Source organism: Halictus rubicundus, chromosome 9 (assembly GCF_050948215.1).
Source record: "Halictus rubicundus isolate RS-2024b chromosome 9, iyHalRubi1_principal, whole genome shotgun sequence".
Classification (NCBI taxonomy): Eukaryota; Metazoa; Arthropoda; class Insecta; order Hymenoptera; family Halictidae; genus Halictus; species Halictus rubicundus.
The window spans coordinates 17,008,739-17,029,366 of NC_135157.1; the positions used below are offsets into that span (position 1 = coordinate 17,008,739).

The 20,628-nt window shown below is 38.2% G+C and overlaps 4 protein-coding genes across 10 annotated transcripts; 2 read left to right on the forward strand and 2 right to left on the reverse strand.

Annotated features, from left to right (window-relative positions):
- Positions 1 to 1,727: 1,727 nt before the first annotated feature.
- Positions 1,728 to 6,899, reverse strand: LOC143356960 (solute carrier family 53 member 1). Of its 2 annotated transcripts, none has more exons than XM_076793044.1 (11): positions 6,784 to 6,899; positions 6,578 to 6,701; positions 6,137 to 6,290; positions 5,811 to 6,070; positions 5,396 to 5,657; positions 4,971 to 5,248; positions 4,664 to 4,901; positions 4,407 to 4,601; positions 4,071 to 4,240; positions 3,809 to 3,942; positions 1,728 to 2,561 (listed from the first exon to the last, which is right to left on the reverse strand). In XM_076793044.1, the coding sequence occupies exons 2-11, from the start codon at positions 6,644 to 6,646 to the stop codon at positions 2,318 to 2,320; spliced, it is 2,004 nt and encodes a 667-aa protein (XP_076649159.1). In that variant the 5' UTR covers positions 6,647 to 6,701; positions 6,784 to 6,899; the 3' UTR covers positions 1,728 to 2,317. The 2 variants fall into 2 exon arrangements, with proteins under 2 accessions (XP_076649159.1, XP_076649158.1); XM_076793043.1 differs by having other exon boundaries at positions 6,578 to 6,684; positions 6,784 to 6,861.
- A 43-nt stretch (positions 6,900 to 6,942) lies between these two features.
- Positions 6,943 to 9,536, forward strand: LOC143356961 (ribosome assembly protein METTL17, mitochondrial). Its single transcript, XM_076793046.1, has 9 exons — positions 6,943 to 7,063; positions 7,233 to 7,386; positions 7,515 to 7,896; positions 8,019 to 8,178; positions 8,247 to 8,390; positions 8,458 to 8,529; positions 8,598 to 8,736; positions 8,881 to 9,022; positions 9,098 to 9,536. Exons 1-9 carry the CDS (start codon positions 7,019 to 7,021, stop codon positions 9,240 to 9,242), a joined length of 1,383 nt encoding a protein of 460 aa, XP_076649161.1. The 5' UTR covers positions 6,943 to 7,018; the 3' UTR covers positions 9,243 to 9,536.
- A 2,038-nt stretch (positions 9,537 to 11,574) lies between these two features.
- On the forward strand, positions 11,575 to 15,579 carry Cyp303a1 (Probable cytochrome P450 303a1). The gene is given in 8 exon segments (XM_076793986.1): positions 11,575 to 11,803; positions 12,045 to 12,480; positions 12,744 to 12,924; positions 13,022 to 13,200; positions 13,202 to 13,390; positions 13,467 to 13,584; positions 13,654 to 13,792; positions 14,116 to 15,579. Coding segments are annotated over 8 exon segments (1,503 nt in total). The 5' UTR covers positions 11,575 to 11,727; the 3' UTR covers positions 14,301 to 15,579.
- On the reverse strand, positions 14,555 to 20,521 carry Mgat4a (alpha-1,3-mannosyl-glycoprotein 4-beta-N-acetylglucosaminyltransferase a). Of its 6 annotated transcripts, XM_076793974.1 has the most exons (11): positions 18,912 to 19,029; positions 18,686 to 18,809; positions 17,448 to 18,078; positions 17,335 to 17,381; positions 16,929 to 17,239; positions 16,730 to 16,860; positions 16,547 to 16,654; positions 16,115 to 16,308; positions 15,892 to 16,028; positions 15,634 to 15,749; positions 14,555 to 15,563 (listed from the first exon to the last, which is right to left on the reverse strand). In XM_076793974.1, exons 3-11 carry the CDS (start codon positions 17,979 to 17,981, stop codon positions 15,534 to 15,536), a joined length of 1,608 nt encoding a protein of 535 aa, XP_076650089.1. In that variant the 5' UTR covers positions 17,982 to 18,078; positions 18,686 to 18,809; positions 18,912 to 19,029; the 3' UTR covers positions 14,555 to 15,533. The 6 variants fall into 6 exon arrangements, with proteins under 6 accessions (XP_076650089.1, XP_076650093.1, XP_076650091.1 ...); XM_076793978.1 differs by lacking the exons at positions 18,686 to 18,809; positions 18,912 to 19,029 and adding an exon at positions 20,314 to 20,521; XM_076793976.1 differs by lacking the exons at positions 18,686 to 18,809; positions 18,912 to 19,029 and adding an exon at positions 19,432 to 19,588.
- Positions 20,522 to 20,628: the final 107 nt, after the last annotated feature.

Here is a 20,628-nt window from a genome sequence, read left to right on the forward strand (position 1 = left end):
TTTACAAGTGTAACCCTTGATCTTCAAGCATTGCACTTTAAATGTTTTCTCCCCACCAGAGAGATACTGAAATATTATTTAGTCGATATTCCACGCCCACACAAATTCGACCAACAAAATAAGAAGTTGCATGCAATGCTTCCTAATGATGTTTAAAAGTATCATTATTTATTGAACGACCTGTAAAATCGCTGGATCGTCTCCGATCTTCAATCGCGGATCCTTCTGCGGTCAGCGGCTTCCGGCAAACTTCTGCAATTTGATGCGGACGTTCTAAAACGAATAATTTAACAAAGAGATCGTTGGAATCGTTCAAAGGCCGGTGTTCTTTGAGAATTTTAATTACCCCGGTTCCATGCCGCTCTGATGGGATCTGATTGACGCGTCTGCCCATGACACACCGTTTCTACTTGCTCCTCTTCTTCCGAAACGTTTACAATTCCCACCGCGTGGGCAGCGATTATCGACGGACAGATTTATTCTCCGTACACGGAACAGAAATTTTGCAATAAATATATATATATATATATATATACAAGCTGCTTTCGAACTGGTAACGTGCATCAGCCGTGTCTATTTTCTAACTGAAACCGTCCGCCACGTGCAAACATCACCTTAATACGTTTATCCGCTTACGTGCGGACACTCGCGAAAAACGGGCCGGCAAACCGCTCGACGACCGACCCCTGGCATTTCTAGAAAGGTTAATAATAATATGTTACCAGTTTAATTTATTTTAGCACATTTCTGTTCAATATGCTCCTTATCTCGCGTTCGAAACGTGTTCAAATCGTTGCATTCGAAAGCCTGGCTTACATAATTCATCTGGGGACATCACTCGACCGGAAGTGCAGATACTTATGACATTTATAGGACACGTGGAGCACATATGCGATGTTTGTTTGCTGCCTCAGTTCGCGTTTTGCATTTAATATTCAAGGCAGAAAATTAATAATGATGTTCGACGGTCTCCGAAAGCCTTGAATAATTGACGTGAGGATATCTCTGAACCGGAAGTTGGAGAAATTATGAAACTTTAGGGACATCTAGAGCACATATGGATGCGTATTACGCAATTTTTATTTGCTGCCCAAATTCGCTTGAAAGGGTTGAAAGTCACCCCTAACTTCACACCCACCCACCCGACGTAGCTCGCCCATAATTTATAGTCAAATATAATTAAAATAATAGCTTACAGTAGACGATGTATTGTTCGAAATGGTCATGCACATTGTACTTACAAATAGGATGGACTAGTCAGTTGTCCGCGCGTCATCAATCACGACTGTTTGACGAGTATTAACGAGACGACCAACAAGGATTAAAGCCGATACACATGTCGTTCGCGATTTAATCGGTCTAACGATAATAGCGGACTGTGTCTCTGCTAGAAGCAGTATGTTCCTTTGTGTGTATTTCCTCGAAGAGAAAGAGCACCGTTTCCAGGGAATCCGACACGTTATCGCGAGTGGGATAGCTGAAGGAAGATGAGGAGGAAAAACTAAATACTCGTCCACCTTATCGTCGACCTTGTTTTATTTCAATCCAGTACAATATATTCTTGTTATTCGCACACTTACTCGCTCAAAACATTTATTTTATCATTGTCTACTGTACACACATGAAATGAATACTTTAAGTTTACTTTAAACGAGATACTTACATTTACTTTCAAAGATCTGCACATCATTTTTGGCTGATTTGGAGAAAAAAAAAAGTAATAAAAATTCATTGGAAAACATTAAAATCCTTTATTCGCAGTATAATTTGTGGTCAATATTACGTACAATCTGAAGAAATTCCGATTTACCTCTGTAGAGCGTTGGTAAGAAATTCAAATTGAATAGTCGACTATTTACTTGTGCAACATTCACGCAACATTATAGATTCCTCATATTTAACACATAATATATTTGTACCTCGTCGAACAATACTTGAACGTACGCTAATCATCTAGATAAAAAATATCACAGAGTACTCCGAGGCACCCTGCACGCCCGCACTCGAATTCGAAAAATAAATTTCTTGTATAGACCGCAAGATGACACAATGATTGAGAACTTTCGGAGGAAAGACATTGGATAAAGGACCGTATTACTGTGGGGGGTACCAATTACTGTGCCTATGTTAATGAATAAATTAGGCTTCCAGTAGGTAAAGTGTTAAAAGAATTTCGGAACATCAACACACTTTTTCCTACTTACAATGCATCAATAAAACTATGAAAAAGGGAAAGAGACTTGGTTCCAGTGTCCTGCGATCAACGCAACAGAATTTTCGATCCGCAGTCGAGTTATGCGAAACGATATTATGCTATTTACGTGTCTATATCGGCGAGCAGGGACTCGCCTTTTGAAAGAACACGCAAGGGTTTATTTTTCTCCGGCAGCTTTTGTTTTCTCTTCCGGTTCACCACACCATCGGTTGCGTCCATCATTCGCAATATTTGCGTTTGATCGGAACAATCGACAGGAGCGACGGATATGTCTCTCACTGCTCGAAATTTGCCGCAATTGTTCAGGTGCTCGTTCTCCAAACGGAAAAAGTTCCATATGAACCGCCTGCGGGGAGAAAGATCGACGATTACTTCGCCTGATCGATGTGCAGTCGTTGCATCGTGCGCGAAACTGGGGCTTGAAACGGTCTAAAACTGTTCGAAACAATTATACGAAGGCTCTCATTGAAACGGTGGAACCTTTGTTAATAATTACGAAATTGGGAGTTACTATTTGTTGCAGCCACCATTTTGGTAATTATTATGTCTCAGGAAGAACACTCACTGTATCGTGGCGACCAGTTGATTTTAATCAGACTATAATTAAGAGCTTAACGTGCTGAATATTGTATGTACGTGCACAAGAATTGTAAGATCTAATTAATGAAATAAAGGACTAATTTTGCGAGCGAATGGTGGTGTGGTGTTCCGTGTAATATATACATAGGAATGCGAGAGTAAATTCTCTGAATTACAAGTTGCCAATTTCAACGGTCATGGAACTTCTTGAGATCATCGACTTCGTCATTCGCACGATCCATTAGGTGCATCGCTGCTTTTGGTTCATTCTCTTCACGGCGTCTAGACGGTTGTATGAAGATGTCCCGAACCGCCCGAAATTTGCCTACGTTGTACAGGTGTTCATTTTCCAGACGAAAGTAATTCCAAATGTACCTTCTATCAACTGATTAGTAAGGTGACTTGGTACACTCTAAACGTTGTTTGTTACGATTAGTCAAAATGATTCTTGATGATTAGACTGAGGATTTTCAGCTGACATTTCAATTTGCATAAAAATCCGCAGTCTATCGATGACACAGAAAAGTGACAGAAAATAAGAAGCGATGTTACGTGTCCATGGTGTATCCTTCAACATAAATTATAATTTCTTGTGGGTCCGAACAGATCCTATACCCACCTTGCAGTGACTAATTTGAAAAGATACACCCTGTATACATTTAGTAAATAAAAGAAACTTCGATCAAATAAATCATTTTAGTAAATAAAATTCGTTTTCGAAAGAATCGTGTGGGAGTAAATAAAGTGGGAATAAAAATGAAATAAACGATAAAGTTCTTCATTAAAATTTATTAGTTTCACTCGGCAGACATACGTTTCAGTAGGCCAGATGTGACTGAAATGGCTAAACTAATGTTTAATCACATGCAAACAAAAATCAGTTTGAAGCTGAAAACGCCACGGTAAACAAGAATTGTGCGATGTACACTATTTCGTGATACTACATCATGCACAATAAAGTACTACGAAAAGATATATTTCTCATTAGCTCTATGAACTTAGGTGCTAGCATACCTGAACACTTCCAATGGAGCAACAATGGAGACCATCAGATCCGCGTGGACGTATCCCATTTCAGTTAGGGACAAGGAGAATGCCCATCCGAAACGAAGTATGAAATCCTCGATTATAGCAAAGTAGTAATAATACTGCAACATAATTAAATTAGCGATGAATTCGTTGCTTCTCCTCACGGATGCACCTTTACAATCTCCGTAATGGTAAATTAAAAATCGTCATTTTTGCGCGTTCTGTGAAACTAGTGTTAAGAACTTACTGGAGAAGAATAGACGATTTCTTCCCTAAGAAATTTATTTTCCCCTGCGTTACTATCGAAAAGGCCCCAGTCCAGTTTCACGTCCCATGTGTAGGCGAAACAAGAGCTTATTATACTCGCAGTTATCCACAAATAGAAGTATGGATTCTCCGTTGACATTACATAATACTCTGCAAATGGAGTATATTTGTATCCTGTATACACTCCCGATATTTATTGAACAAGAATTTCAGAGGTCACTCTCACGAATTATTACAGAGAGTTGTGTCAAATTACTTGCTGGCGTATTCGCATCATTAGACTATGATCACGCGGACGGTTGAAAAGTGAACTTACTAGAGTTAGTCAGATGTAGATACGAAAAAACTACGACGAAGAAACTGGTGGCGTACTTTGCCGCGTTCACCAGGTGAGGAAAGGCTTCTTTTGTGTCTCTGTACCGGCGCAGACATTGTGCGAACCGAAACCAAGCTGGCAAACAGGCCACGAATGGTCTCATCGATAGTTCACGCATTATGCAAGTTTCTGCATCTAGAATAGAATAAATAAGAAATTTTATTTCAAGGGTAGAGGGCACAGTGTACTTAACTTACCTGTGACGCTGGTCCAGGAGGAATTTTGTACATAAAAGCACACGAAATACTGGAAGTCCAAGAAGACCGTATGGAGGGAGTTCAATTGATCAGCGAGCCAAAAGTCAGCGAAACCGACGTAGAAAAACGGGGCACAGAAAATTCTTCCAAAAACTCGCAGCGCCCAAAATCTCGCCTCGTGCCGCAACGTTTTCGTCGGATTAAATAGAAACACGGCTAACAATATGTACAATAACATCTGCAAGGAACAATGTCATTTATACCAATTAGTTATTTAGAATGAAAATGGAAAAGTATAAAATCTTACGGGTTGAACGAACGGCGGTATCCCCAAAGTTTCACTGTACAAGAAACCCATTATTGACAGGGACCAAACGAGTCCGAAAACACTGGCCATTTCAATGATATGCTGTTCGGATAGATGATTCCTGGGATCAAGCTCGAATATTAAAACATGATTCACACCGGAAGACCTCCACCCGTAGACGTTTATTCCCATGAGGAAGAAAAACTGGATCATCAGAAGCGGTCCGCGATATAGTCTGCATAAAACTCGCCAATTATTGTTATCTTTGAATCGTATACCTGTGAAACGTAACAAATTGCTATTGAAACTAGAACTGAAATAAATGTTGGTGTGATTTTACAAAGTACCAGTCCATAGTTCCAATTGCTACCCAACCTCTGCTACTACTTTCAATTTTGAAGTATTCATAGCAAACATTTGTTCACCTGAAAGTATTACCGCAATGAGAAGTACAATAAAAGCCCCAGAGAAGATTCCAACTTTAAATGTGATCCATGGAGACAATTGTTCTCCGAGTGGAGGGACTCTTAAACGTTTCATAGCACGTTGTCTGTCTCCCTGTTCCAAATCCCTGGTGACCAGCGCTTCCGTTTCCGCGATAAGTCTGTCTATATCTTTGTGCGTGTGAAACAACGCTGTATCCACGTGCTCTGCCCTCCATTTTGCCCCGAGATCTATATTTAACAGCTGTAAAAGTACAACAGATCTTTGTTGAATAATCTTCCTACCGTTTTCAATTTCACTCATTCATTTTTATCATATTTGCACTGTGTACTAACAAAAACAGGACTGTACAAATTATGCAGTCTACATATACAAGTCCCGTTTGTATGTACATACTTTATCGTGTTTTTTCAGTATCTTTCTGAACCCGGTGAAATTAAGATTCTGATAGTTCTGGAGCAAGATGAGAAACAGATAAAATTCAGAGAAGGCTAGTTTCAATTCCTGGAGTTTCCGTGCCGAGACTGGCTTTTTGTGCAGGATATTGTTACGGTATCTAGACTTGCGGCTCCCTTGCTTGTATTCAGAGACCGATTGGATTTCGCTCAGCTCATTGTTCAAACTTGCAAATCTGCGGGTAGCTTCCGCCAGCTTTTCTGATGGAACAAGTAACAATGAATTATCAAAAACAGCAGGAAGTTGATGTACAAAATGAGACTTACCTGAGTAGAATGTGTTTATCTTTGCCAGCTCCTTGTCGCAATAGTGAAAAAACTTCTCATCAAATTTGTTAAAATAACGCTCCAATACATGAGATTCTGTCGTGTCTGCTGATGGAGCTTGCTCCACTGCTGCGTACAGCAGTGCTTTCATTTCCTAAAATTATTTAAATATTTTTTTAAAATATACGACAAATTTTCAAAATGAAAAAAATGTACTAGAAAATTACTTTATTCGTAAATATTAACGTAGAAGTCGCTTTACGATATTCTTTAAGACCCGAGATTTATTATGCACGGAAATGCAAAAAGTAGATATGAAAATGAAAAATATTGGAAAATAAATTTATGGGAGATTGTCATTGGGGAAACTGATGTGGTTTAGCATGTTAATGGAAGGATTTAATGATACAATGATGAATCGTGACGAAGTTTCGCTTTTACCTCGTAGTTTATATACTGTTTTCTCCATTCTGGTGTGATATGAGCACTCAGGTGCTCCGCGAATTTCATTTTCCCTCGAAAATTAGATTACTCGATGACGATAGTGCCTGTACTTCAATAAATACTATAAAGCACAGTTATCGAGACGAACGGTCCCTCAAGAGGAATCATAACGAGTTATTTTGGGAAAAACAAATTGAACTTACGAAAGTTAGCTGCATGAAATTTGTATAGGTTATGAACACCGCATAGTGCTCTCACAACACTAAATGCATATTTGAGAATTATTTCACAGTAACGCTTCAATATCATTCTTATTATAGAATTCTTGAGAATACAATTGACATTTTTCACTGTGCCTTCATTATTTAGAATTAGCTTTTCTATGCAATTTTCGAATTCGAAAGAATCGACAGAGAACACTAAATAAGCTTGTTGATCATGTCAAGAAGGCTAACATTCACGAGATACAGACAATTGCGGTTGGTAAGTGAACAATTAGTATTGTTAACACACTGTCGAATAACGCTAAATAATTAGAAACTTCGATTACGCATCGAAACAACCGTAATCCGCTCGTCGAATGCTAGTAAAAAATTTGTACTTCTAACAAAATGCTTCAAGTTAATGTTTATTCTCTCTTTTTTTCGTATAGTACTCGACAAAAATTAAACTAATGGTCCCAGATTCTCTGAATGAGAAATTGTCTAATGAGGATATTAAGCATAGACTGCATCCAGGCATAATAAAACCTAAGGTAGCAGAACAGCCCGATAAGCTTTACGAAACAATCAGAACATTCTTGAGAGGTAACATACAACACAGTAACTATATTTTAAACAGAATTTACTTTTTTCTAATAATCTTCAAACAAGACACGCTGTATATTTTTGAATATAAAGAACTTTAAATAATGTTCAAAATGTATCTCTTTAAGATAAACATTTGTCAAAGAATGCAATTTACGAAAGTGGGAAAAAACTGGCTTTGCATCTGCATGGTCGGCATGCTCCCCCTGAATCAGACGAGTACAGAGCAAAATTAAGCGAAGTGCGATCCCGTCTTCAAAGAAATGAAGAAGAAGAAGAAGAAAAAGAACTGCTAAAGAATAAGGAAGCTAGAAATCTCTTTAAGAGTCTTCTTTACAATTGGGTTCCGGTCAATTACGATTTGAACACTAGCTTATCGTATCTGATTAGCAGAAGCGTAGCCGAGTATAGCGTTTTGTACAAAATCTTTAACGAAATCAAAACCAGAGATGCTGATTTCACACCTAAGTCAGTGTTTGATTTTGGTTCTGGTGTTGGGACAGTTATGTGGTAAGATCTATGCAAAATTATAAGTCCTAACACACTATCTACTTAGGACTATTTCCTAATTTTTTAAAGTTTATGGTCCATGGCTAAGAGGCAATACTGAGAGCACGTTGAATTTCATACAGGGCAACATCCAACTTCTGGGTCAATTCCATTAGAGAATACTATTGTGTTGATGCTTCCGTGAACATGAACGAGTTGTCTGCATACCTCGTAAAAAGGATAAGGCCTTCAATCAATTTCAATTATGTTTTCCATCGGCAATTTCTACCCACGTCTGTAACCGTAAGAATGCGTATTATGAAGCGATACAATTTTTTTCATGATTTTTACATTTATTCTTTGTATTATAGCCCACTTATGATATTGTAGTGAGTGCATACTCTCTATTAGAATTGCCAAACCAAAGATCGCGAATTGAAGTACTTGCAAAACTTTGGGAAAAAACATCCAAGTACTTAGTGATTGTAGAACAAGGAACAAAAGCCGGATTCGATGTAAGCTTTTAATCGTCAGATTTATTTAATCACATCGGCCATTAACTAATCTTGTGTCTTTAAATAGATAGTCGTTGAAGCTAGAGATTTCATTCTGCACTACAGCAAGAAGAAGTTTGCTGTGCACGTATTTTCACCTGTAAGTATTTTTATTAGGTCAGTGCTTAGTTTTTAATTGTATATTAAGTTGCTGTATAATTGTTTTAGTGTCCACACGACTCGCAATGTCCTAGGATCGTGGCAGACGATACTCCTTGCAACTTTGAGCTTAATTACTTGACGCTGCCTATTCCTAAAACGTCTGAATACAAACGTGAACGATATTCGTATGTGGTACTCAAGAAAGGTATTTAAGTACTTGAAAAGTCATTATTTCATCCATTTAAAAAAATTTCATAATTATTTATCGTCGCTTGTGCCTTCAAGATCGCTATTAAATTACCAATTTTAGTTTATCGAAGTTATAGTTCAAATAAGTATTTAATTACAGAGGACCGTGCCGATGAAGATGAGAACAAATGGCCACGAATAGTTAGGCCAGTACTGAAACGTTCGAGGCACGTTATTTGCCGAATGTGCACAGGTTCTGGGGAATTACAGGAACACATCTTCACCGCATGGAAAAACGGAAAGTCTGTGCTTCTCAGATTTCGAACAACGTGCAGAATAATTAGCAGCAATAAATTAATACACTTCATATTTTTCAGGAACACGTATCGTTGCGCAAGGTCCAGCGAATGGGGCGACCGTTTGCCGGTCACGAAGATAGAAGAAATTACTGAAGAAGAAGAGAGAATGGATGAAGCTATTCATGAAGTGGAAACATATGAAACTACCGAAGAACACAAATAAATATGAATGACTATAAACAGAATCATCAGATAAGAATATAAGATTCGTGAAAAAACATTGTTTTCTGCAATTCTTTGATACTATGCGTGAAGAATTCCTTTTTTCCTATAGCTCTGTAAATACTATCGGAGACAGAAGTAGACATTTTATTCGGTACACTAATAATTAAGACAATTGTTTCTATCAATTTGTTTACAATAATATACAATATCTGGAGACATATGAATAAACCAATTTCTAAAAGCTGGCTTAGAGAATTCTATAAATTCCGAGATGATCTACAGATTTGTAAGACTCTGTGAAGTATAATAGTAATAATAATAATTGTGGGACGGGTGATTAGGTGCCATGGCAATTTAATTGTTGCTTTTTCACGGCTTGGTAAATTATTGTGTAATCGAGGGCAAAGTTATTCCGATTTCGATGTTTCGGTCCAGCGAAGTTTCGATGGTCGCGACGGTGATCCTACATTGTCCTACATCCTGCGGCGGTTACTCAACAGCTTTTGCCCGTAAAATAAAAAGATCGACGGCGACGAAGAGGGGTATTTAAAAGCCGTTTGCCGGTCGGTCCACGGCTAGTTCTCCTTACACAGAAGAGAGGAGCACATTTCTCCGGGTACAAGGTAAGTTTGATTCAATTAGGGACACTGGAAGTTCATTGGAAATTAATTTATAAGAATTATTGAGCAACGACCTATTTAATAATCTCACCACAGTTAAATACTTTCTAAAAATCGATATTTTTAATTTCCCGTAAGTCAACTTGTTAAATTCAATGTCAAATAATTTGAATTCAATGTCAGCTCAAAGTCAATGTTAAATTCAAATTCAAAAGTCATCGTCGCGCGACTGATCCGTTATTATGAGACCAATAATTTACAAAAAATTGTACTGTTGCTGTTCAAAAATAAATAATAATAGACGACAAACACTGAACTCGGTTAAAAAATTTAAAAAAAAAGGGAAAGTGCATCCTTTTTATGAAATAAGATTTAAGTAATCTTAATTGTTAAGAATTATTTAGTAATCTTACGTGAATTTAGGGTAATGAAATTGTTTTAAGTTTTCTTCGGTAATTGTGACCCAATAATTAAAAAACAATTTTCCTCTTATCTCCTCACTGTTCGGCAATTATTTGCAATTAATGAACGACTGGAGAATCGTGTGTACGCATTAGAATTGTCTCAAAAAGGTTCTCCGTAAATGCAAGTGTTGGTTCGAAAACCGCGTCGAAGTTGGAAAGTGCGCGTTGTTGGAAACGAAAGGAGGGCTCTGCTCGAAATGAATAAACACTTTGAAATGTGCATCGTTACGCAACAAGTTATGAAGTAATGTACGCGAGGGCTTGCGCCGGTTCTTCCGTGTGCAACTTTCTCCCATACATCGGCGTGTTTCACTTTCTTTCTCAAGTGCGCGCACCATGGCGGCCTCCTTCCAAAAAGATCGATATCGATCCGATCATTCCGTAAATATTTGAACGCTTGACAAATAAAAACGACGAAAGAAAATTCAACAGAAATTACCAAAGAACTATGCCAAAACGAAGAAAATCTACAACGAAAATACATTGTCGAAAGACTAAATTTCTAAGTAAAGATTGACTGCTGAAAAACAATATTTCCAAGTAAAAATTGACCAGGTCTCCGCCATGCAAGAATTGAGGAAAGAAATTGGAATCGTTCCATGGCGCTCTAAGGGAAAAGCGATTGGTTTCATTAGAAAGTCTGTTCCATTCCTATATTCTAAATTATGGTGACGTTCGTTTTGTTTACAGCATGCTCTATACGGTGCTATTGGTGATCATACTACTGTCGCTGCTGTTTTATCTCGGAACGCGAAAACCACGGGGCTATCCTCCAGGTACGTCATTCTTATTTTTTTTTAATTTTATTTTTACAAAATTGATATCCATTACAAGAACTACTAGGCCAGAGTAGTCGCTTAAATGTACATTTGTAAATTACGAAGAAACTTTCCCCTGGAATGTACAAACTCATTGCTTCGGTAATAAAATTGAAAGCGGATAAAAGATGGGATTCATTTTTACTCTCAGTTACGAATCGCTTATTCATTGAGGAAAATTCGATGTTAAGCAACAAGGGAGATCCTGTTTTTGTAACATATATCTACAACAATATCGAGGTCAAAGACAGATGCTCGCAAACCGGATTACCGCGGTCGAATCCGAAAACTGCGAACTTTCTCGCGCGAATATTCCCTCCCAAGGCTCCCAAGGGAAATTTTCGAAAGTGTCGCGAATGATAAGAGGAAGCCAGTCCATGATTGCGTAACCAAGGAAATTTCCAGGTCCGAAATGGTGGCCGATTTTGGGCTCGGCGGTGGAGATCGCGCATCTTCGGGAGGAGACCGGATACCTGTTCGAAACCTGTTCGGCCCTTGGCAAGAAATACGGGCCGGTGGTGGGTCTGAAGATCGGTGCCGATCGTATAGTAGTCCTCAATGATCTTGAGAGCATCCGGGCCATGCTCACCGACGAGGATTGCGATGGGAGACCGATCGGTATTTTCTATGAAACGAGAACCTTCGGGATGAGAAGAGGTATACAATTGCAATGTGCATTTTAATGCGCTTTCGAGGTGTGCAGGCAAAATTGAGGACCCTGGACAAGTCTATTTCATAGTACACTTGCACATGTTTCAAGATTTACATTGCTGATTGCCAGGGTCTTCAATTGCACTGTCCAACTCCAATTTTGCGTTATTAAAAAATATATCCAGAAAGTTGAAGATCTCAGGATGATAGAGAGAAGCGATTTGAAAAATGATTTGGTTTGCGACAGGTCTGATCGTGGTCGATGAGAATCTCTGGGTGGAGCAAAGAAGGTTCGTCTTGAAGCAGCTCCGTGAATTCGGTTTTGGCCGGAAGAGCATGGCCACGATCATCGAAGAAGAGGCTCAGTGTCTGGTCCAGCACTTCAAGAAGCTGATCAGCGTCGAATTTAATAACAAACTGAAGTCGCAAATGGCGGGGACGTGTTGCGGCGATGACCAAGACGGCGGGAAGATGTACAAACCGATTGAGACTGATATCACGGAGGAATTGGAACAATCTAAAACCGGGAAGCCATTGAAAGCTTCGGAGATGTACGTGGACGCTAACGAGTACCCGGAAGTGAGAAGGATCGCGGGATCGAATCCTGGAGTGGTGATTTCGATGCACGATGCGTTCGGCGTCACTGTCCTGAACACTCTCTGGAGAATGATGGCTGGTAAAAGGTTGTCTGTTCCCCAAATTTCTAACGAATCCGATCGGTAGACTGTGGATTCTGTGTTAAAAGATCTAGTGTTAAAAAATGAAGGGTTGCAATAGGGGAAACAATTTCTCTCCTGTTAACAATCTGTTCAAATTACTCGACAAATATCTGTAATTGCATAAAGATCCGCAGTCTACCAATTAACGCTTTAACGAGCCAGAAGTGCATAATGATCCGCGTCCGCTTATAATGAAATTTCATCTAATGAAATGTAAAATTCTCCAGGTTCAACAACGACGACGAGGAATTGACTCACCTCCAAAGGATCCTGACGAAGTTGATGAATGAAATTGACATGATCGGAGCGCCGTTCGGTCATTTTCCGATTCTGAGGTTCATCGCGCCGGAATTGTCCGGCTACAAGCCGTTCCTGGAGACCCATCAGCAGCTCTGGAAGTTCTTAAAGGTGAAATCGACATTCGAACTATAACAGCGACCTCGTCTAATTATAAACGGGCAACAGGCTCGTTAATAGTGCAGAGAACTAAATGACATCATTGCAGGACGAATTGGATAATCACAATAACACTTTCACACCAGACTCGCCCAGGGACTTGATGGACGTGTACCTGACTGTTCTCAAATCCGAGAACTATAGCAGCACGTTTTCAGGTGAACGAGCAGAGCAAGCGTCCTCAATTATTGTGGGCATGATAGTGAACTTTGTGGATAAATTAATCTTCTTTTTCAGAGGCTCAACTGCTCGCTATCTGCGTGGATCTCTTCGTAGCTGGGTCCGAGACCACGTCGAAGACCCTCGGCTTCTGTTTTCTCTACCTAGTCCTCTTTCCAGAAGTCCAGGACAAAGCCCACGAAGAAATCGACAGAGTGATCGGCCGGAAACGACTTCCGAATATCGAAGATAGAGCCAAGTAAGTAAATGGTAAAAATTTCTGAATTATTATTTAATACAGATTAGATAATCTTCTAGGATTATTCTGGTTCCAGCATGCCGTACCTGAACGCGATTGTTCTGGAGTCCTTGAGGTTGTTCATGGGCCGTACGTTGAACGTGCCTCATAGGGCGCTAAGGGACACCACTATACTAGGTCACAGAATACCAAAAGTTGGTACTTCGAATTTTCAGTGTCAGATTATTGTCCGATGAATGATTGTTCGATCAACTTCGTTGCAGAACACGATGCTGATCGCGAACTTCAACAGAATATTGATGGACGAATCCTGGGGCGACCCCGAGGTCTTCCGACCGGAAAGATTTCTCGATGAACAGGGCAACATTATCACCCCGAACACATACTTTCCCTTCAGCATCGGTGTGTATACTATAGTGTCACAATGCTATACGTTTACAGGAGAACAAATCTTAAAACTTTTCTCGGACAATTCATTAAGAATTAGTAATTACAATTTTTAATATATTGCTTGAACAAATAACTTTTCCTGGAATTTTTCTGTCTTGCTAAATTATTCATTGGAGAGCACACGACTTAAAAAAAAATGTACTGTTCCACACCCATTACTTTTTCAAATATCTTCAAATTTCAGGGCTGCTTTCACCCCCTAGATGTAGACCATCTCACGCATAAGTTTTGAAAAAATTGTTAGGCCTACTATTATTGTGTGTACTATTTTACAGGGAGACATCGCTGTATGGGAGAGAATCTGGCCAGAAGTAATTTATTCATAATAACCACCGCATTATTGCAAGAGTTCACGTTCTCCCCGGTGCCAGGCGAGAAGAAGCCAACAGCCAGGGATTTCGCTGATGGTGTTACAGCCGGTCCTAAGCCATACAGGGCGTTGGTCTCCCTGAGAACGTAATTGCCATATCATTAAGCATTTTAGGACATTTAACATTGGGTTAAATTAGTAAACCTAGTGTTAACTAATCGAATATCGGTTCAATACTCATTCTAATCGTTTTTTCATCGATCTTATCGACTGTTGTAGATAGTACAATTCCTTTCGTTTTTTATTTTATTCAATCATTTACCAATATGTACCCTTCGTCGCGAAACGGACATCATCGTGTTGCCTCGTTAATCTAACTTCGGCTTCTATGGAAGTCAATAGTATTGTTCAGAAAAATATATTTTATTTTATATGAAAATACATTGTATCGTGTGTATATTTATAAGAAGCAATACGAAATAAATAATACATGTAGGAGAACAATACAAATTTCATATCACCGTTTTGTTTCTTTCTTTTTTTTCATCTTAAAGTTTAACGAAGATTCGAGATCCAAATCTTCGATATTACAATTTTAATAATATATTACAGAACGTATTATGGATTGCACATAATCACACATATTATAAACACGGAAATATATATATGTACATATATATATATATATATATATCTTTTTTGTTGTTCTCTCTTCGCGTAAATCTCTTCTCTCACTCTCTTAAAATAGTCTGGCACTTAATTTTATCGCGGTGTTAAGTATAACTGCACTCTCGTTAACATTAATAACATTGTGCTTCAGATCACAAAAAACCGTTTGCTCTTCACTTCGCTAGCTAATTCACAAAAAAAAACACGTGTGAAATTACATAGCTCGTATTTAGATCCTTAACGAACGAAATAATACATATTGACTACGCAGGTACTGTTTCGATTAGAGAAGTGGTAAAAAGTGGTCGAAAAATTTAGTAAACCGTTCCAAGGCTTGACACCTCGGTCGAATGGAATCAAAAAATTTCGACAATAAAAAACCGTGGCGAGGCGTCCTGTCGCCCCGTCATCGTAAATATAAATACAAATGCATATATAGAGTAACATCGATTTCTTTGAGAATCAAATGCATCTACAAGTCCATCGGAGAAAAGATGAATAGAATTTCTATTCAAAACAACGTTCAAGCAATTTCGCTTCATTCCGCTGGACGGCAGTAAACAAATTACTTTTTTCTGTTTCTTCCGATTCAGAACCTAGTCGACACGTGGCGACGCGAGCGTCGAACTAAAAAATAATTTAGCCGTTAACTTATTACGTGTACATTCCCTGTAAACGGTGCCGAACATAATTTCGGTAGACCCTTCCCGAAGGTCAACTGGGATGGTCTTCGACTATATGAATCTGCGAAACATAAAAAGACAGTGAGCAAACCGTTTAAACAATCTGTATACATTTTTTAAGAAAGCACTACCTCAGACAAAATTGCCCAATTTTCGCTCTCACTATGAACAGTCAAACGAAGTATCAATATCCTCCCGAACTTTGGGTCCACTGTTCCTTGAGCAATTCCAAGTACGTCAAATTTTCCTGATTGAAAACATTAATATTACACTTTAAAGCATTAATGAGGAGAAAAATAAATATTGGAAAGAAAGAAATTCAGCAGTAAAATTTCGCTCCAGACATAAACGACCCAGGTTGCAGACAGAGTGTCATACTAATACCGTACCTACGATAATATAACCATCCTCGGTAACATCATTGCTGTTTCTGTTCAAAGATACAGACGTCTCTGTTAACACCTCCACCGTCGTGTTGTAGAATCTATCAGACGGGTGTTCAGGATTTCCACTTCTAAATAAGTACCTGAAAGAAAGATATGTTAGTGCAAAAGAGATCAGGCACGAGGTTTCACACAGCTATAGAAAGTATTCGATAAAAAGAGGTGGTACCTTTTTATAAAAATAGGATGTGAAAATTTGAATTTCAAATGGTCCCCTGGCTGCGGCAGAAGACCCCAAAAGAAGGATTCTCCTTTGTAGGCCTTTTGTAATGTATATTGTTTGTATGGTGTAATTCGCGTTTCGACTATCGCGGCTGGATTCTCGTGCGCGTAGTACAGCGTCACCTTGCCGAATTGTTTGTCCTACATCAAACCGGAGTTATCATAAAAATTCATAAAAATAAATATATTAGAACCTCAATTATCCGTGCTAATTGGTGGAGCATGAGTGTTCGACTAACAATTACACAGTTTCTGTACTGGTTTAAATCGAACTATTTCATTATGGAGAGTATTCAGACAATAAAGATTTCAGACACTCAGGGCCTGGATAATCGAAGTTCTACTGTACAGTGTAACGTGTTGATGTATGTAAAAACACCTTCAATTTTTGCACTTTTCCCTTCAACGAAGAATGGGTTCCTATGTGCTGGAAAAGCGAGGGTTTATAATGAACCCACAATTCCGCCTTAGCCATCTTACAATGTTTCTGAAACGCGAGCAAACCGATTAACACGCGTTCGAGAAATTGTTCCTCGTCTCCGAGAATATCGTGTACACTTACACTATCTTTGTCAAGACTACAAACTTTGGTCGACACCAGATGGTCCAACAACCAATCGACTGGTTTGTCATTGTGAAACATTAGAAAGAATTGGACCAGCCATGGTAGCTCGGCGCATTTAAATAATTTCCCTACAACAAGGAACATACGATGAGATAAATTTTAAAACAGCCTCGACGATCGATTTATAATACCCTACCGATAAATCCTAATTGGCAGAAGTCCAAGACAAACCAATTCTCTTTGATCGCGATTTTTTGCAGTGCGAAAGACTTCATGGTAGTGATGAAATTCTTCTTAGCTAAAATGTCGTCTTCTAATTGTACATAGAATGTGCCCTTTGTCTGAGCGTAAGACATGAGAAATGCAAAATCTAAATTTTGTTTAGACCTCCAAACTACACGTTGATGATTGTCACCCAAGGTATCACGTAATTTCGATAAATCTGGATAGTATGACGCAGACGGAGATATCACATCGATTACACCAGTCTCGAACTCAATTGGAAACCTGAAACGCAAATGAAGGTGTGTCTCTTCTATCTTATCTTTGATTTATATCTTTCGTGTTCTTTATGAACTATTACCAGAGGCTGGATAACTTACTGAACTTCGATTTGCTTCGCTACATAGGTAACATACTCCAAATCGGTCTGTAAAAGTTGTAATAATTTTGATAAGGATTTATTCAGTAATTCTATCAAATGTTAAATACCTACTTCTGCTACTAGAACAACGATTAAAGTGTCTGCTGTTTCCAAAGGGTTCATCCTATCCAATAAATTCTTAAGGGTTGCCATTAAATAAGTCTGCACCTCTCTTTTAACTGTGGGTACACCAAGTACCATACTAACTCCTGTGCGCCCTTTGCTCTGAACAAATGCTGGGCGCAGGCTATTAGGGTCGTTCAGAAAATGTGGGAGAAAATTGTATATAGATGGCAATTTTATATTGGTCACGTTTGTTGTGTTATTATTAAGTAGAAATTGAACATCGGGTAAAATGTGATTGTTCTCTATCAACTGCAACAACTGATGAGACAGTAAATTTATCTCCTCCTGACTTGTAACATATTTAGCGTGCAAGTGCTCCAGTTTAGCTTGCAACTCTGCGATACTGTTCTGCAGAACTGTTTCCTCGTGCAAGTCCGACGGCGATAGGAGGTTCAAGATCGCGCATGGCACTAGTATGACTGACAGTATCATCAAACATCGTCTTCTTACAGGTGTTAGAGCTACAAAATGAGGCATCATTTTCTTCACGCTGGATTCTACATGTTTACATTCATGATCTTCAAGGAGGAAAGCTAGGCCTGCTGTTATCACATTATTAGTTTACTGCTCGGAGAACCTGGAACAAATTGCAATATAAGTAGACTATCAATTTCACGCGCTTGTAATAAAAATACAAAACAGTGAAATATTAGAAAACATTAAAAATATTTCTTGTAATCGATGCAGGCCAATTTTATTCTGCACAAAGATTCATAGTCTAATAACATTAATTGCGAGCATTAGCGAAGTGTGACTGAACAAGTTAGAAAGTTCGAGTTATTAAATTATATCGTCGAAGTGAAGAGAAAGCAAGAGTATCGGCGGAATATTTAGCAATTAATATTCGCTTTGCGAAAAAGAAACGGATCGATTTACCGCAAGAAATTGCACGAGAATTCGTCGGAGAACGTTAAAAGAAAACTAGTACGTCGTATTGGATTCGACGAATATCATTATCGATTAGATGTGCATTTAAAACCGGCAGTAACGTTCGATAGAACAGAGAATTCTTATCTTTCATCGACGCAGATTACATCTCTTCGCTAATTTCTCACGCTATCCGTGTACTGTTCTTTCCTGTCGCATTGTCTCTTGTCTATCACTGTGCCTCGTTCGATTGATTTATCAATTATTCAAACGTCGAACAATTGATGAGAGAAAAAAGAGAGGTAGATCTGTCTTACACGAAATTCTACCGAGTCCGAAGTTTCGGTGAATCGTTTCGTTCGGGTTACGTTCCGGCTCATTTTACTGTTAAAACGTCACACACATTTTTCCATTCCGTCCCTGGCGTGTATCTATCGCGTACTTATACGTGAAAAATTGTGGAAATTATTACGGTATTCTGTCACAATGAATTCTACATATGTATATATACGTGCATATGTATTGCAACATAACCTATTTTACTAGCGAATTGACGCCCAGTGTCCTATTTCGATGACACTCATTTTCATATTTTATTGCACCCCTAATCCTTGCGTCTAACGTATTCGAGCAAGATCAGCATTATCGAACGTTTTCGAACGTACATTGAAATGGATGATTGTTTTGTATATTGTGTAAATATAAACTTCAGAAAAAAATAACTTTGGGATCAAGGGTTAAGGGTGGTAAATAAGGCACCAATTTGTAGTAAACGATCTTCGTCGAGACTATTTTAAGGAATTACAGAATACAGCTTTTAAAATTGAGTTACGATCGATTTCGACGATAAGATAAAATTGTATTCTTTTCTCGGTCTTATACCCTTGATTCAGGAGGAAAGGTTGTGAATGAATTTACTTTACCAAAAATTATTCGAAACTGCGATCGTTATGACATAACTTCACGGTTTCTTAGACTAATATACTTTTATGCGTGGTAAAGTAGTAATAAACCAGTTTTATACTTGTCCAAATGACTTACGGCTGAACTTGGGGAAATCCACCCCCTCCTTTCGACACATGACATATGTCATTCTATTCGTTTCGATATGCTGAACACGAAATGTCCTTGTCATTTTTTACGGAAATTAATAGTTTTCAAGATATTCGCGAAAAACTACCGCTACTACTACATAAATCCTGCGTAGATCTACGCGTCCGTGATGGCGCGCCGCGCGTGTGTGCGGCGAGCAACGTATATAGGGCGAACTTGTTAAAAAGGAGCGAAGCGATTCTCACATTAAACGATATAACATTCTATTATAGTATTTGCTAATAAGTGGAACTGGTGTTGGGTTTGGATTAGTTTTCTTTTCGAGCAAGCGAAGCGAGCGAGCAATGTTTAAAGTTCTCACATTTGACAATATTACAAATCCGGGAAATTCCGAATTCTCTATATTCTATACAGAAAATACCTTTTTAACAAGTTCACCCGTTATATACGATGCTGTAGCGGTTGTTTTTCGCGAATATCTCAAAAACTATTCATATGCGTCAAAAATCGCAATTACATTTCGTGTTCAGCATGTTAAAACGAATAGAATGACGTAGGTCATATGTCGAAAGGAGGGGAGGGTTTTCCCCTGTTACTTTCTATGACCTATAAACATTAGTAATAATTACTTGAAATAAAAAATGTAAAATTAGAAGTACATAAACTGGTATTAATTGCTATAAAACTTTATCTCTGATGGATGATTGGTTCTATATCTATGAGTTGCGACACTGGTGAAAATGATAATAAAAATTTTAAAAGTTGAATGAACAATTTAACAATATGAAATGTACTAATTTTAAGAATTACAATTATAGATCTTTGAACTAGAAAGCTTCTCTGTGGTTTAAAACTTTCCATTTTTTTTAACATATGTATTGTAAGTACTTACATGCTATTTATATTATTCGTGTAGGTAGTACAAACCATATGATATTTGCAAATATGTAGTTACAATTCTAATCGGGATACAAATAGCGATCATTTTGATACTTAATTGTAGAAATAGATAACGTTATTATATATCGCTGGACCTTGGGAATCCCGGGAAAAAATTAAAAGTCTATTTCCGGTTCAAAACCCGCGATAATTTGAACAATTTGCTATATATTAATTGTAACCCTGGATTTTCCGATAAAATCAAAACAAATCGTGGAATTAATATTGAATTTGTAATAATTTTAATTAAACATTAAAATGCTCAAAT